General features: G+C 34.8%; 1 protein-coding gene across 1 annotated transcript; it reads left to right on the top strand.

Moving 5' to 3' along the window:
* Positions 1-637: 637 nt before the first annotated feature.
* LOC128680376 (uncharacterized protein) lies at positions 638-18,052 on the top strand. Its single transcript, XM_053763472.2, has 10 exons — positions 638-1,159; positions 4,139-4,301; positions 9,023-9,161; positions 11,713-11,803; positions 12,588-12,776; positions 13,470-13,596; positions 14,372-14,460; positions 15,156-15,275; positions 15,961-16,107; positions 16,636-18,052. The coding sequence occupies exons 1-10, from the start codon at positions 973-975 to the stop codon at positions 16,818-16,820; spliced, it is 1,437 nt and encodes a 478-aa protein (XP_053619447.1). The 5' UTR covers positions 638-972; the 3' UTR covers positions 16,821-18,052.
* Positions 18,053-18,883: the final 831 nt, after the last annotated feature.

The raw sequence follows: 18,883 nt of genomic DNA, 5'->3' as shown, positions 1-18,883 counted from the left end.
TCGACTAATGTATGTGTAGTTTGTTAGTATTGTATTGTTTCTTTATAGATTAATCTAATGTCTGTATACTTGTTATAATATAATTTAACAGAATTTTGAACGTTTCACGTTCTCATTCTTGTTTATCTAACAGACACAGCTTACTCTGGTCACATGTCGAAGTTATCCAGTTATAAATAATTTTCTTTCATTTCTTAAATTCCAGCATCTTGATCTTGCTTGCTTGACTGTGACTCATTATTTCTTTCGTCTTTTTCTTTATTGTTATTATGTGTTGTGATGGATAATCACTGGTGGTAGACTCGTCATATATTTTATTAAATAAATTGTGATAAATAACTGAATGATTTACATGGAATCCAATGACTGAATCCAGTAGCTGTTTCTAATAAGCATTCCACTTTCTTGTAATAGCGAATCTAAATATATGATGGTCTATAATATTCTCTGACTTCGAATCCAGCGATCGTTGTAGCACAGTCTTGGGCAAATACATTGGAACGCGCGATGATATCCTAAAATCCTCCCCTTAGTAGATAGTTTATATAATGGCAACATAAAAGTTCCTTCTTAATTCTGTCTATGGAAATACTAGGTAGTATTTTGAACGTCATTACTCTATGCTTCTATTATACCTGTTTCTGATAATATCTATCTCTCTTTCTATTCCATTACGGATTCGCTAGATCTGACAGAGATCTGAATAATAATTTAACTGTCAATGACGCAAAAAGTCGCTAGTATTTATACTTGTACTAGTTACCGGTACGTTGTTTCTCAGCAATTTGACAAATTCAATTTTAGTTGCGGTTTAGTAGTGGTGGATGCTATTTGCCGCTTTTTATATTTTTATATTAAATATTTATTAAGGTTTACAAGTGACGGAATAACATTCGAGGAAACGATAGTGTTTGAATAGATATATATACAATTCTCTTTAATTACTCCGTAAACTAAAATTTTATTAGCAAAATGTCTGTGATTGGTAAAATTTTTCCCCATGTATCGAGCCGTAACTTGAGCCGAATCAATGCAGCCTTTTCAAGTTCTAAATCCGATAGAACGTACTTTACATATACACAATCTTTATCTCAACCTCTGGACAGAAAACCGGATTTTGTGACGGCGGAACAGGCTTTTGAAAAATGCCTGAAGTCTGGTGAGTTTCATCGCTTTTATTAGCCTATACGGTTCCTATATTTTACTTTTTGCTTCACATTACATTCGACTTTCGTAGTTATGAATTTTAGATTCTACATTTGTTCAAAACAGCCTACAAATTTTTGCAGCAAAGTTAGCTTTATTTTTAGATTTCTGATTCTGTGCGCATGTAGATGATGTTGATCATACATTATTATGGTATATGTTTGTACTACGGATACGGGGCCTTCCGATAAATCAAACCCTATTATCTATTTGAAGATGTGCATGTACCATCACATCAGTAGTCTAAAGTACATTTTAAACAATACATGCAATATCAAACTTTGTAACACTAAGGTATAAAGTCCAATGTTGAAAATGTTGAAACTTGCTTGGTTAATTTGTTGCTAGAATATACATTTTTGTGAGGTGGTTCAACTTCTGTCGTTACATTTTGGCTTACCTATTCAATTCTGGGATTTTGTTTATAACATTTATATAAAGAAAGTCATCTTGGTGACAATTGTAGTAATAGTACTGATTCTCCTATGTTCTATTAGTTCACAATTACACAAGCTCATAAATAATTGTTATATTAGTCACAATCACAAAACTATTTTAGAATATTCTAAAATAGTTTTGTGACTAATATAACAATTATTTATGAGCTTGTCACAATCACAAAACTATTTTAGAATATTCTAAAATAGTTTTGTGACTAATATAACAATTATTTATGAGCTTGTGTAATTGTTGTAGGTATATACCTACCTATACGATTTTTCTCAGTTACACATAAAGTTACTATCCAGTATATAGAAAGTAAATAAGGCTTGGATTATTACTTTTAGTTATGTTGTAGAGTTAACCTCGTATCCATAAAACAAAATTGCATGTTTTAAGCTAAAATATCTTTGGTCTCATTCTGTCAATGTCAAACATTATAAAGTATGATAGTGACAAAACATACAACAGCTTTAGGTTGAATTTATCTTTTTCAAAGTGCAGGTAAAGAAGCGATACAACAAACTTCACCACAGCATTTTCTTCAAAGATGTCAATTAACAAATGTGGATCGTGGTAAAAAGGGTTTTCGATTAATATGCTTTGGAAAGGCTATTTCTGTAAATTCTTTGGCACACAGCCAGGCTACCGCAGTGATAAGTGAGTGTAAATATTTGAAATAGACACATATACTGTGGTATTTACTACAGATAATGTATCTCTCTCTTATCATATATAATTAAAAACATGAGTAATTATTCAATGGGAATTTTGATTGCTTAATGTTATTTACTCATTCATTGTAACAGATAACTGTATATTAAAATTAGACTTTTGTTTCTCAAATCTGGATTTTCTTAATTTGTATTTATTTTGTTGTTCAAGTCGATAAGGGGCAGAGTAAAAAATAATTTTAATATTTTGTTGACCCACCAAATCTTCCAAAGATTAATACTTTATGTGAACTGATTTTACAATGTCACAGCCAAGAAAGAAACCAAGAACACATAATGATAGGAGAGAGAATATAACACTCTAGATGAATACACATCATTCAGTTATTTTATGTTTGCTCTTTAAATAAATAAAATAATTGAGATGGAAATTCTGTGCAAAATTTCAATCTCATTATTATCTTTATCAAATGATAACATTATCTTGATAAGCAAAGCAGCAATAGGCGTGAGATTAAACAAGTTTCAGAACAAATAAAAAAGAACATACCCCCTACTAAAAAAAACTACTTGTTGAGTTTGTTATTGCCATCAACCACGCCAACACTGGTGTCAGATATTATTCAAGTCGCCTAAAGGCATCTGACGTGATTTTACTACTACTTACCGTAATCTAGTGGTAGGTAGTAGTCGCATACACAGTAGTGAACTGAACTGTCCACCAGTGTGCAGGTTTCCTCGCGATGTTTTTCTTCACCGGAAGCAAGTGGTGGTCTATAAAAACTACTATATGTATATATGGGTCAGATTAGTATACAAACTCGTATGGCACGAGTAAAATACGAACCTGAAACCTTTCGATCCACAGGCGGGCGTCTTAACTTAACCATTAAACCGGGTCACAACGGGTTAGCTAACACAAAAACATGTTTTACTAACCGATTAGGGGCGTGGCCTAACAGTTATATTAGAAAAATAACAAAAACATGTTTTCCGAACCGAATGGATAACATACCCCGCGTTCGCCTGCGGGGAGGGGAAGTGACTCATTTTGTGGTAGCGCTCACTAAAGAAAGACGTAGGGCAGCACAGTGCGATATGGAGTAAACAAACATAACAACAGTAGGCGCAGCGGACAGTGGTTTTTCTAACTTGGTTTTTTTAACATGTTTTGTTAGAAAATGGGCGCTGCGGACCCGGCCCACCACCCCTGCTAAATAAACTACAATAATAAAGTAACAGGTTACTCAATCAAAACATGTTGTTTTTTTTTTTACTTCATCTCAATATTAATGAAGTGCTCTCATAACTATGTGATAAGGGGACAAGTTTATATTGATAATGACGTATTTTTGTTGTTAATAAGTACTTGATAACATAAACAAATAGAATTTCAATGCGCGGCAAGATTCCACCGGTCTGACTGACTGACTATGCCGAAGACGACGAAATGGAGATGAAAAATTAGGAACGAATCTTGCAATATATTGAATTCCGCCACGTCAGTCTTTCTACAATATGACGTACTCGTATACTTTGTAAACATGATAACTTATCACTTCTGGTTAACGACTTTCTTTTGTTAAAACAAAACACAATGTTTATTTATAATGTTGTATAAAATAAGTTCAGAAAAATGTTAAAGCACACTTTAAGCTAAAGTATGTTTTTAAATGCAGAAATTACGACGGGAGGGAAGACCCGGGGCGTAGCTTAGTAGCGTATTACACATACACGAAATGTTTAACCCTTTACTTACCGGTAAAAAGTACCTATCAATAACACCTTTTTTCTTCAAAATGTTTCTCCATTCCCAGGTCAGACGGTGTACTCACAAGGCGCGGCGGCGACTCCCGCGCCGCTTCTCGACGCGATGACGAAGGTCGGCGTCAAGCAGTCGTTGAAGGACATCAAGGTGGTACACATGCATACCGAAAAAGAGGCTGCATATGTGGCGCCCGAGTGCAAGGACATTTTTAGGTAGATTTTTTTTTTCTTTTTTTTCCAGGATGTCTGTTACGTACCGCCCAGTTATGCGCGTTAACGAAGCTACGAGGGGAGGTCAATAAGTTCGCGGAATGGAGGGGTTGGTGGGGGTAGGTTTACTCGTCCAGGTAGTTACTAGTTGAGCACCTCATTAAGAGTATATATATCAAGTTTGAACGTAATCGGCTCATTAACTTTTGTGTTATCGACCTGTAAACAACTGAATCGGGAAGAAATCAGCCAGTATGGAGAAAATTTAACACCGCGCCGTTATGAAGTTCCTTACCAAGCAAGGAAAATCCGCTCAGATTATTTTTCAAGAGCTGTTGGCTGTTTACGGGGACTCTGCCCCTGGAAAAACAAGTGGCATAGTCTTTTCAAACAAGGAAGAGAGTCCATTGAAGATGACCCACGCTCCGGACGGCCAATTGAGGCCACCACTTCGGAAATCGTCGAAAAAGTAGAAAAACTTGTATTGGAAGATGCCCGGTTGAAGAAGAAGCAGCTTGCAGCAATGATTGGAGTATCCGAAACCAGTATTTTGAATATTCTACATGATCATCTTGGCATGACTAAGGTCAGTACAAGATGGGTTCCGAGAATGCTCACGCCACTTCAAAAACGTGAACGTGTCGAGTGTTCTCGACAGTTTTTGGAGCTCTGTGGAGAGAGAAAGGAAGAAATTATGGCCCGGATTGTTACTGGTGATGAAACCTGGGTTCACCACTATGAACCTGAGTCGAAGCAAGAGTCGATACAGTGGCATAAAAAAGGCACACCTCCTCCAAAGAAGTACAAAGTGACACAATCGGCTGGCAAGATCATGGCGACTGTCTTTTGGGATACAGAAGGCATTTTATTGATCGATTACAAAGAACGTGGTGTGACTATAACGGACAGTACTACGCTTCTTTACTGGAAAGATTAAAAGAAGCTATTAAGGAAAAAAGAAGAGGAAAGTTGTCAAAAGGTGTGCTCCTTCTACACGACAACGCACCCGTTCACACGTGCCATGTTGCGACGGCTGCCATTCACCGATGCGGCTTCGAACAATTGAACCACCCACCCTACAGTCCAGACCTGGCACCCAGTGACTATTATCTATTTCCAAAAATGAAAAAAGAGCTGCGTGGAAAAAATTTGGCGACGATGAAGAAGTGAAGTCGGCAATTTCGGCCTATTTTGACACCAAAGATAAATGATTTTTTTTCGATGGTATAAATAAGTTATTTGAGAGATCTGAAAAATGTATTAGAGTTAAGGGAGAATATATTGAAAAGAAAAAATAGTTTGGTGTTTAATTTCAACCCGCTTCCCCCTTATTCCGCGAACTTTTTGACCTCCCCTCGTAGTGCTAATATTGTATTACACTAAGTAAAGGGTTTTATTAAAAAGTATTGTAGTTTTCCATTATGTCATATAGTCATAATTTACTACACAGATTTTCAGTAATAAATAGAACTATGCAATATTTTTTTATTAATAATGAAATAAATATATATATATGCCTTATATTAATGCAAATTATTATACCTATGTTAAGAAATCAGCTCTGTTATGATATGGGTATTAAAACGAACTTAAACAGTAGCATTGTTTTTAAAGTTGGTTATAGTTTAAAACGGCTCATGTATCTGTTATCACGTAGGTACCTATTCAGTTTCCAGTTTTCCTCGATTCACAATAGCGCTCTAAACTCAAATACCGTACACTACATGATAACTAGCTTAACATTCTTGACACGACTGAGTGTTACAATATCCTCTTTATTATACTGTGCCTCAGATTTGGCCTAACGTGAATCCTAAATCAATACTTTTCACAGGATTGCATTCGTTGCTGTGATACCGCGATACCCGTATTTAGCGAAGAATTAAAAATGTAGAAACGTAAAGTTCAAAATATACATATAGAAGATTCGTCGTGTGTTTTGCAACCGACCGCCTGCCTAACGTGCGTCGACCCTTCTCGGGAATGCTATTGTCTCCTATCACCTGCCAAGGCTGATGCTAGATTCACGGAGTGATCCTTTTCTAAGGTGGAACCAAATACCAATGACACAGTATAATCATCTCAAGTTATCCTGCATGAATCTTTATGTAGCGGTGATAGGGGCGATTTTAAAATGAATTTGGGTAGTTTGATATGTTGTTGACTGCACCAAAAAAAATTCATCCCATCAAAATGCCAGCAAAACTTGATATGTTAACCTTGCGAGCCTTTCGGTGCATTAGGTCCATAGTACCATAACGACCAGTATAATTTCGTCTAGTTCATCAAATGCACCTTAGTATCGAGACTTTCAGCTCTTAATTATTCAAAGCGAAGTGAATAATTAATGCTAATAGAGGCAAATGCATGTCATTTACTGCGTCATCGTTTACTGTGAAGGTAAACAGGCATCGTAACGTTTTTTTTTGTTAATTATTAATTCAAGGAACACAATCTACGTATAAACAATTGAAAACTGATTTTTAACGAACATATTATTTTGCCTTTGCAATATGATAAACACCACCGGGTGTTATTTTTATTATACTGTGGCTAAGATAAATATGGTGAAGCGGTGGTGGTGTAATAGTTAAGACTCCCGCCTGTGGATCAAAAGGTCCCAGGTTCTAATCCTACTCGTGTCACACGAGTTTGTATACCAATCTGACTTCCGGACGTCGTGAGGAAACTTTGCACACTGGTTGATTATTAACTTGTGTGTGAAATTGAGAAGGCAATGGAAAACCACTCCATTACTAATGCTAAGAAAGTTGTTGTGTGTGTTTTATTCCACGTTATGACCACGACCCTAAGCCATGAATACGACTGTGAAGAAGAAGAAGAAGATAAATATGGATTTGGTATCGTTAATTTGCAAATCTTTAATTCATAGTCGACTGTTTCTGATAAGAGTTCAATGTGGTGATAAGACAGTGCTTGATAAATGTGCGGGCGATGTCCGCCGGAGCATAGTTTGCAAGGTTGCATTGTTAAATGTTACTATCATCCTCAATTAATCGTCCACAACCTTTGATTCTCTTTCGAAAATCTTATCGAAAGCATGTTTTTTACATATAAATAATATAAATTACAATAATTATAATATTTTTAAAATATAAATTACGCACTTTTTACTATTTTTTTTTTACAATATACGTTTGAGTCGGCTCCACATTATCGCGGTCCAGTTCGCCGAACTTGGCGGATTCGGCATACATTGCTTGTTTTTTTAATGACGATAAACAATTGCACTCGTACAAACAAAGCAGTCGCCACTTGCTCTAGTTCGGTTACAGTGTTTAGCCGGTATAACTCATGCTCTATTTTGCCATGCTCTATAGCTTTTGCTCGCCGCTTCGCCTGCGTAAATTTTGCAAAGGTACATGTAGTATGAAGTATGGAGAAGGACATAGGGTACCTTTCACCCAGAATTAAGCAAAAGCTAGAGAATGATAAATGAGTTTATTATACACACACAACACGCATCATGGTAGATACGAAGGTGAAAGCTCTTAATAAATAAATAAAGGCTTTAAAAATTCTACTAATATTATAATATAAATGCGAATGTTTGTGTGTATGTATGTGTGTTTTGTTACTCTTTCACGTAAAATCTACTGGACCGATTATTATAAAATTTGGTACATGTGTAGAATATAACCTGGAATAACACATAGGATATTTTATCCCGAAATTCTCACGGGAGCGAAGCCCCGGGGCGCAGCTACATTTGTTCTGTAGAAACAGTTACAGTCTGTCGAGAAAGTGAAGAAAACTGTTTTTTGCTAACTAAATTTTTTTACCATTTACCAACAGTGTTGCCAGCTAACAGACCTAAGAAAATAATAATAATATTATTATTATTTTCTTCACCGTCTTGACAGGCTGTACTAGAACGAGTTTCTTTTATCGTTATCATCACGTACCTAATCTTATCATTTTACAACAGACTGACAGATAATGACATTAAACTCACCGTACATAATATCTGAATTGTGATTATTACAATACATTTATCTATTGTTGGCATAATCTCTGTAAGTAACCATTTTGTCGTGTGGTTCCGCCCTAGTATAGAACCATTCTATATACTTCCGATGAAGTGCGAGGCGACTGATTAGCAACGACAGTATTCCCATGGAGGGTTGACATAAGGCAGGCGAATAGTCATGAAATGTCATCGTACAGTTTATTTTTTACTCCCGCCCTGTGCTTCATGGCGTTACAGCTCCGAAATATTGCACAAATTGTCACGCAAAAGACCTTATCATATAACAATTTAGCAATCAACAATTTCTATCCAGGCAACCTGTTAAAGGTGGTGTCAGTATTTCAGAAATCAAAGCACAGATTCATTCATTCATCAATCCAAAAGCCAATCTTCTTTACTCACTAAACTAGCGTTTCATTTCGTTTTTAGCGGGTAAAACCATAATAGAAAGTTACTTATGTCACTTCTGAAAGTTTCGCCTATCTCTGTGCCAAATTTCATCAAAATTGGCCCGTAAGTTTTTGAGTTTATTCCTTACAAACAAATACAAATATTTCCCCTTCATAATATTAGTATTAGTGTGGATAATAATATGGCCAAAATTATCATTTTATATTTTTTATACATATAATCAGTTGACAAAGCTTAGTTAACATTGTAACTTTAATTAACTTGCAGGTATTAAGATATAAATCTGAAAATAGTATATAAAATATTCATTTGTAACCTCCAGGTCGTGTTCCCTGTTCATGGGAGCGAACGTCCGCAAGTCAGTGGCGGAGGGCCGCTCTGACGCCATCCCCATCTTCCTGCAGGACATCCCCAAGCTGTTCCACAGGAAGATCATCCGTCCCGACATCTCTGTCATACAGGTATACACTCCGTTTTCTTACTTGTACTGCCCTGTTATACATAAAAAAAGCATAAAAATTAATATTTAATTTCATATCAACAAAATCCCGTATTGGAAAAATCAACAATAAGTACAGTCAACAATACATCAAGTATGCATAAAACATGCCTGCGCGATAATAGTGGCGAATTTGCAATGTATTTAGGTAGGTTGATGTGCTGTTGAGTGTACTATAAAAATTGTTTACATATTATCACTATCGGCTCTGTTATTCATAAAAAAGTTTTTTTTTTCTATTGAATCTATTTGAATTTATACACACATAGACATATACATATATTTATACACATATATTATATTTATACACAGTAGTGTAAAATCATAAAAAGACTGTAAATTAAATATCAAGTTTGTTTACTTTTTTTTTAGTATATCTAAATGTAGTACATACTATATGATAAAAGTGAGCAAGTATATAAATAGGTACTTACAGAAAATTATTAAGTATGTAAGTTTGTTTACATAATAAGACTTGACCTTTGTTAAGATTGCGCTACTAGCGCCAACATCACACATTTATCAATCACAATCACAAATTTTAATTGAATACAAACATACCCCAGGAGATTATGCTATACTAGATGATTGATTTAATTAAAAAATATTAAATTTTCTTCTTCAGAGTCGTATTCCTCATGGCTGAGGGTCGTGGTCATTACGTGGAATTAAACACACACAACAACTTTCTTGGCATTAGTAATGGAGTGGTTTCCTATTGCCTTCTCAGTTAATAATCAGCCAGTGTGCAGGTTTCCTCACGATGTTTTCCTTCACCGGAAGCAAGTGGTGGTCGATGAAAACTACTAACAGATACATGAGTCAGATTGGTATATACAAACTCATGTGACACGAGTAGGATTCGAACCTGGGACCTTTCGATCCACAGGCGGGCGTCTTAACTAATTCACCACCACCGCTTTCCAGAATATTTCGATTATACAACAAAAGGAGTCTCATCCGGGCCGCCGTTGCGAAAGCACGTCCCTTTAGATCCGAACGCAGACAATAGGCCGCGCAACCAGATGTTGAAAGTGTTTGCAGATGTTGAAAGTATTTGTGACCGTACTCTATACTCACTTCCAATTACAACAAAATCTTTATGGAAAAAAGTTTATATAAATAGCGACAGAGGATTTCAAGCAGTTTAGTGTCTTTGGCAAAGTAGGTATTGTATTGATAACAGTGAGAAATTAAAGTATTAATATTAGCTACTTACCTATACAAACATATCCGAGATACAACACAACACACCAAGAAATCATTATTTAAAATGCTATACATATTGTGTTTAAACTGTTCTAATCTGAATTTAAAATTTGTTAAAACATTTACCTACAACATAATTAGTTGTACTTAAATATTACATAAGTGTTAAAAGTGTGTGTGTTATGTAAATACCTAAGTGCTTTTGTGAAAATGTTGTTAAATTTTAGTCTCATGAAAATTGACTAACGCTTAACAAAACTTGTTTAAATTAAGTCTTATTTTCTTCTCTCTATCAAAGAGAGGTAAAGATAACCTCAACATAATTTTAATGTCCCCACTGCTGGGGCATTGCGGCCGTTTGATCGATAAGGAGTATGGGCCATGACCTACCTACGCGGGGCCTAATTCGGATTGGTGGTAATTTAACGACTGCAAATATACCCGGGACCAACGGATTAACGTGCCTTCTGAAGCACGAAAGTAGCTCGAGGTAGTAGATTTTGGTCACCCATCCCATTACCGACCATTAAATAAGTGGCTTAACTGTTACTCTCGCGCCATCGATATCCTAGAAGAAAACATTTTGAAATTGAAAAACAAGCGTTTGTCAATGTTTATGAATGTCAAAGAAATTAAAACGATTGTGCCTTAGTCTTAGATTTGGCTAATAAATGTGCAAATCTTATGGCCGTTTTCACCAAAAATCTACACTAATTTACATTTACACTATAGTTTATACGTCTATCTCTGTGCCAAATTTCATCAAAATCGGTCCAGTAGTTTTTGATTTTCTTAAATGCAAACAAAAAAGACCAATACAAATATTTTCTCTTTTTAAAATTAGTATGGAAAGAGTAGTAGTAAGAACTAAATTTTATAATTAATGTTTTATTTTAGAGATGAGTTTTTGATCGCCCAGTATTGTTTCAAGTTCTTCCGAAAGAGGACGGCACAATTCAGTCGAATATATGGGATATATCCGTATTTTTTCTGGAAATAACTGTAATACTGTGCGTAATCCCATCTATTGGTTAATCTATTTTTTATTCTTCTATAGACGGTAAGCCGCCGTATTATTTATATAGGTATGTGAAAATGACCATTAGATTTTCTGTCAGCTCCACGTTATCTACAAACTGATTGTTTGAATGAAACCTACATTGCGTACTGTGTATGTGATGCTTTTTTTTCCGCAATGATATACCGGCAATGTACGTTGAAATACCAAAAACTGTTTGCCGATAGTGTGGACGCTTTATACAATAATCCCGCTTTAGCCAGAAAAGTGTTAACCTCTGTCGAAGGTGTCGCCCCCTGACGAGCACGGCTACTGCAGTCTCGGCACGTCAGTGGACTGCGTGCGCGCGGCTCTGGTCAACTCTGAGACCATCATTGGTAAGTACGCTTGATCACTGCTAGTACCTCATTCTATTCTAATATTCTATCTAGTTGTGACAGTTGAAATAACACACTCATTATGAAAAAAAAATTGCGGCAGTAAATTTATTTGTTATCTCTTCACACATCCGAATTTCTTGAAATATGAATTATTATTTATAATTAAAAATATTACTTATTATTTATAGGTAATTCTTGAATATATAATAGGAGAAATCCACGCGGACGAAGCCGCGAGTTAAATAAAATTAAAAATAAAGAGATGTTCGCTCAAAAGTATGAGACCCATTTCGAAGTTGACTGGTTATTTAGTCTCGTCACCATATGAAATTTCTGAATACGAGTCTTAAGAAACACAGTCTTGAAATTAAATTAATTTTTTTTTGCATGTCTATAAACTACATATAGAAAAAATAGCCTAATTTTAAACCCTTTAAAATTAGGCTATTTTTTGACTAAAGACACCTTAAAGTAAAAGTCACCCTTACTATGCAATATAAAATTCACACTTCACAGATTTTTAGAAGAAAATATATATAATTATAAAATATAGAATTTTTGAAAATAATAATGACATGAAAAAATTCTGAAATCGAGCGGGAACTTTTCAGATTTTTTTTTCATCTCATTATTATTTTCAAAAATAAATTAAAAGCATGTGTGACATGTATAAAAAATCTATTTTAAAAAAAGAAAATATACTTAGTAATAGGTTTGTAGGTAGCGCCACCTGTTGTGAAATTGGTGTACTCAACAATTAATATGTTGCGTCTCTTTCCAGCCCAAGTGAACGTAAACATGCCTCGCACATTCGGCGATGCGATCATTCATATGTCCCACATAGACTACGCTGTAGAGGACAACACTCCATTACCTGATCACGGTTCTAAACCGCCTTCACCTGAGGAGGAGAAGATTGGTCAATTGATTGGTGACAATCTGGTCGATGATGGAGCTACGCTTCAAATGGGTGAGTGAGATAGATATTGTAGAAAAACTTTACCAAATAGCTAAAGTTTAATAATAACATTATTCAAGAAAGCATTTATCAAAATGTAGTTTTTCACTTTTTGTTCTCTCTTCATAAAGTTAAGTGGGAATTTTAGGAAATCACATATTCAGTAGTGATGTAGGAAATGAGTAAGAGATGAGTAGCTGTATTTTGGAAAGTGGGAATTTTGTGAATAATGTGCTAATCAGAACGAATGTTTTGTATTTTTTACTATCTTATGATTCGCTTTCTTTTCTCTCTCAGATTTTCAAAATATCATATTAATTATTATTTTTTTGCAATAAGCTACATTCTTTTCGTATTTATATTTTTTGACCCGCGACGGCAGAAGTACAAGACGGGAGTTATGTGTACAGTCAACAGCACATCAAGTTACCCTACATGAACGTCTATGGCGCGGTAATAGCGGCAAGTTTGCTATGTGCTGTTGACTGTACATGTATGTCAATCTGTGGCATCTTATCAGCCAAACGGATGAACCGATTTTCATCTAGTTTTATTTTTATTTTAGACGTAGTGTAGTTAGTGTCTAGCTGTGTTTTCAAAATGTATGTTGAGCCATTTTAATACCGTCAGCAATTTTCTAGCAAGTCGGGGTTTTTTTTATAATTTTTAATTTAATTTATTTTTACCTTTCCCAAATGTTGTCAGGCATCGGCAGTATACCGGACGCTGTGTTGTCAGCGCTGAAGAACCACAAAGACCTCGGGATCCACTCGGAGATGTTCAGCGTCGGGGTCATCGACCTGGTCAAGCGGGGTTGCGTCACGAACAACTTGTTAGTAATTTTTTTTTTCATTAGTATGTACTCGTAATGGAGACGACGCGGAGAGAATTACAAATTTTAGCAGTTCGACAATTTTAGTCAGTGTCATCTATATATTATTGTATATGTTATAGAATATAGTACCGTTGAGTTAGTATCCCATAACACAAGTGTCGTACTTTGGAGCTAATATTATAAAATAAATGAATATTTATTTAAATTAATAAATAGTTATTTATTTATTGTTAAGTGACCTGTGGTAGTAACCATTATGCATCTAAAATTAGACTTTATGTACACAGTTATGTGAGTGAAACCTTATATATAAATATGCATGATGCTTGTCTGCGGCCACCACCCAATATTGAATAGTGATAATGACAATGCTTTTAGAGATATGACAAAATAAAATCACACATTTTTTAACTTGTCCAAACGCTCCATACTTGACACGAACAAGTGACGTCACAGCGTGCTAAAACATTCGCAAAGAAAGCTATGTATGTTCGACAACTACATTTAATATTACGTCTACGGTGGTAACTTGTTAATAAAAATTGTTACAAAATTTTAGTTTTTTTATGATTGTCGAGTTTGTTTTTATAATTTCATACTGAAAATGGACTTTCCAATTTTAAATTTTTAGATAATGATCCAGCTGCATTGTTACAGTCTATAAATCTCATAATGATCCTAAATATATCTATCTATTTTACCTAGATTATTAGCCTTGTGTTTCACTCGTCTACCCTGTACAAATCACTATCAAAACCCATTGTGTTTTCAGGAAGAAGACGCACAAAGGCCGCATCGTGGGCAGCTTCCTGGTCGGCAACAGGGACCTGTACGATTTTGTTGACAACAATCCTTTCGTCGGTAAGCAAAATTATATTACCATTGTATTCCAGTCTTCCAGTTTATTCAAGTGACCCACAATGTATACATGTTACATAAGTTAGTGAGTAGAATATGTATGTTAGGTTAGTAGATATGAAGTTGAAGCTTTAAAAATCCTACTAATATTATAAACACGAAAGTTTGTGAGGATGTGTGTATGTATGTATGTTAGTTTGTTACTCTTTCACGCAAAATCTACTAAACGGATTGTTATCAAATTAGGTACACGGGTAGAATATAACTTGGAATAACACATAGCGTACTTTGTATCCCGAAATACCCGCGAGAGTGAAGCACCGGGGCGCAGTTAGTGGTATATGAAAATTAATATGTTGGTTCAAAGTCAAATATCATATTCTTGATGAATCTTTGTCGCTTGAATTAAAAATTTTTCATTAATATTCTAAATTAAATAATATTTCTCGCAACGATAACTACTAGCGTTTCAGAACGAATATTGAAACCTGGATGTTCTTACAAAAGTGGAGACAAAAAAGTATGAAAGCTGACCCAGGGGTCCGACGCTCAACGGCTGCGGAAGGAACCGGAAACACGCTCTTTTGAGAGAGAGAGAGAGAGAGAGAGAGAGAGAGGGGCGAAACCAGTATGTGGTCACTCTTTGTTGGTCACTTTTGTCTCGTTGAGATAATTAAAACTTGACGTTTTATTTCCAGAAATGTTGGAGATAGACTACGTGAACAACACACACATAATATCGTTGCAGCCCAACATGACTGCGATCAACTCCTGCATAGAGATCGACCTCACCGGGCAAGTCTGTGCGGATTCCATCGGTTAGTATTGTGGTGGAGGGTACTTTTTATACCGAAATTCCGCCCAAATCAATCAAATCAAATAAGTACATAATATGGATATATTAATTAATTTGAGGAATAGGTTCGTATCGATAGAGTATTTTTTTATTATTATATTTTCTACTAGCGACCCAACCTGGCTTCAAAATTATAGTAAATTACATACACTCAGGAATTACATTATCTTTAAAGAATAGCTAATCCTTACATATTATAAAACAAAGTCCTCTTCCGCGTCATCTGTCTGTCTGTTCGCGATAAACTCAAAAACTACTACTGCACGGATTGTCATGCGGTTTTCACCTATTGATAGTGTGATACCTGAGAAACGTCTAAAGATATAATTGTCATGGGCCGCTAGTATAATATAAAATTTTATATGAAAAAATGCCTGCGAAGGTTCAAATTTTCGTATATATGATTTGAAAAGAAAAAAACGGGATGCAGGCCCCGGGAGTGCCGGCAGAAGTGAAAACTTGAATATTAACGTTGTGCATTTTTGACGTCTTACGAATTTTCGATCATTCACGTGTACTGAGGCGAGTTTAACATTTTTTTACCCATCACAAAAAGTGCACAACGCCGCTAAAGAAGTTTTTTTTTTTTACTTCAAAAAAATGGTATATCGTATGTGACCGGAGTGTTTGTTGTGTGATCGCGGCAGGCACCCGCATGTTCTCGGGCTTCGGCGGTCAGGTGGACTTCATCCGCGGCGCGGCCGAGGCGCTGGACGGCCGCGGGAGGCCCATCATCGCCATCGTGTCCAACACCAAGCGCGGCGAGAGTAAAATTGTGCCCACGCTTAAAGTTGGTGGGTGTTATTCCAACTATTGTCAAATAAGTTGAGTTATTTATCTCGTGATGCCTGGATCGCATCAGAAGTCTGCATCGAAAATTCTTTATTTTTTATATTAATAACTCCATTTTGCCAGATGTGAAAAGTTCGTCCTTAGTCCGTATAAAAAGAAAACTTAATGTCAATGTCAGTGTCAAAAAAAATATAACCTAAACCCATCGAATTTCAAAATTAATCCATACACTTTTATTTTAGCTAGGTATACTTTAGTACCTACGTACGTACTCTCCTATTCTGTCTTTCTGTCAATATATCTAGTATCGAAAAGTGTTATAGCGACTTTATACTTACATAATTTAGCTTTAAATATGCTTTAACTTCTTTACGTATCTATAAGAAGATAGATCTCGTTTTAAGACATTCTAATCTCGTTTTTCATAAAATAATACATTGTTATTGCTATATAGGTACATATATTTTATGATAATTCTACAGGAGACAGAAATCTCATAATAGAATACCAATTTAAAATTGACATTTCAGGCGCCGGAGTGGTGACAAGCCGCGCGCACGTGAACTACGTAGTGACCGAGCAAGGGATAGCGAATCTGTTCGGGAAGACGCTCCGGCAACGCGCCTACGAGTTGATCAAGATAGCCCACCCCGATCACCGTGAATCTTTGGAGAAAGCCGCATTCGAAAGGCTCAAGTGCATGCCAGCGCCTTAAAATAAGCGGATTTGGTGATAAGCTTCTAGAATCCTAGACTTACGAATATCCAAAAGTTATAAGCAAAGATATCTCAAACGGGGTTTTGGGGATATTTTCTTTTAAGAACATTTTTTACACAAATGGCAATGTCATTAAAAATGTATATTAAAAATACACGTCATTAAAATTAATGTACAGTATTTCAAGTTAAGGAAATAAATGAGGGCGCTGTCTCCAGTGGGCTGGCAACACTATCTTTATCAACCAATGTTGAACATTCTATTTGGTGTTGCAATCACAAAAAAATGTGAGAAGTAATTCATTTCGAAAACCTAAGTCATAAGACGATAAAAAAATCGAAAGTATACATTGTTGATCTCTTACTAAATAACGTGAATTTTATGACCGAATTTCTTGTGTATAATCTATGTGTAAATGTTGAAGTATATGAAATATTATATATTTTAAAATGAGTGTGACTTTGCTAAATTACTTTTGAATATTCGTGTGTTAAGTGTAAATGTGTTATTCCGTTTGTGGTCATACTTCAGCCTAATCTCCATTTAATTAACGTATATCAACATAAACGTCCAATGTTGAAAAAAATCAAATCAAAATAAAAAAAAACTTCTAAGAAAATATTCTTAGATAAGAATTTTCTTTTACCTTAAAAATTGATCAGAAGCCCACGGCCCACGTTTTCGGTTGTTTTAACATCCGTCAACGGTTGTATGGAGATTTGGAGTTTCGACTTACGTCGATGCACGTCAGTATCAGAACCTATGGTAAAAAAAACAACGGAGCTGCATGACGCAACGTAACAATGGGGCATGGCTTTAAATTTATTTTTTCATGACATGTTTTTATTGAAAATGTAATGTTGAAGTTGATCAAAAGTGGGATTTATCATGCAATTTACTTTTTACTAGGATTTTTTTTCAATCGAATATATCGATATTGTCAGCTAATCGAGCCCTAATTCATTAGTATAAGTTTTAAAAAGTATGTATCCAAGTATTACTCCATAATGATACGGAATGATATATGATGATAGTGGAAGGAGCACTTTTGTACAGATTTTTTGTCTCACAAATTGCTTCGTATTGGCAATAAAATTAAATCAAATGAAGAAATATCATACTTGAATTTACTTTTTTGTGATTCTATTTTTTTATTTGTATTCAAATCTGTACAGTATAGATACAATAGTGTATAAATCCGAATTTATTGTTAAAATTTTAAAAGAAACAGTTACATAAATTAATTAATTTTTTATTTAATTCAAAATTTATATTTTTTTAGTATTTTTATTTCTTATTTTATTTACTTTGGTATTTAATTTTTTTGATACCTATTTTGTAATTTGACTTTTTAACAAAATTAGAAAAGTTAACAAAGTTTGAAAATTCATGTACCTATAAAATAATCGAAATCAAAGAAAGTCTCGAGGATTTGTGAAATAAAATATGTGTATATTCCAAATTGATGCATTTGATTGGCCTACTGTTAATGAATAGACTGCTAGAATTATGTCACAGTTAGGTCATGGTTCACTGCTTCATAGCAATATAAAAAATCTTTAGAAATTAGCAAAATAAAATTTAAGCACGGGCTGTGTTTCTGTGTTTTTGTTTTATAGTCTTTAGTCTTTGTAGAGAAATGCCTTATGAATGAACGTCAATAGAATGGGATATTGTTAAGTGTACCGCGAAAATTTATTTTGGATTTATTTTTGAAAACGAGACAAAGAAATATACATTTTTTTACCATTTTACTGTTAGGTATTTTTATTTCAAGAGTTTATTAACCTTTCTAATATTTTTTGGCATAATCGGCCTCTGGCTAAAGGTTTTGTTTATTGTTATATACGATTATATTGTATTTTAATTACATTTGTGTTTAAAATGTATCGCTAAAACTTGTTTATCACGTATTTATACGCCAGATTAATCATTTGTCTCTTTTGTATTATCTAGAAATAAACGTACAACTTTAATATGAATGTAGTTTAATTTATATGCCTAAAAAGCTATATTTAAAAATAATCACTATATCTTTCGGCAAATAGATGGAATGGACAA

The sequence above is a fragment of the Plodia interpunctella genome, chromosome 24 (genome assembly GCF_027563975.2).
Source record: "Plodia interpunctella isolate USDA-ARS_2022_Savannah chromosome 24, ilPloInte3.2, whole genome shotgun sequence".
Lineage (NCBI taxonomy): Eukaryota > Metazoa > Arthropoda > Insecta > Lepidoptera > Pyralidae > Plodia > Plodia interpunctella.
This window is presented reverse-complemented; position numbering and strand designations above follow the sequence as displayed.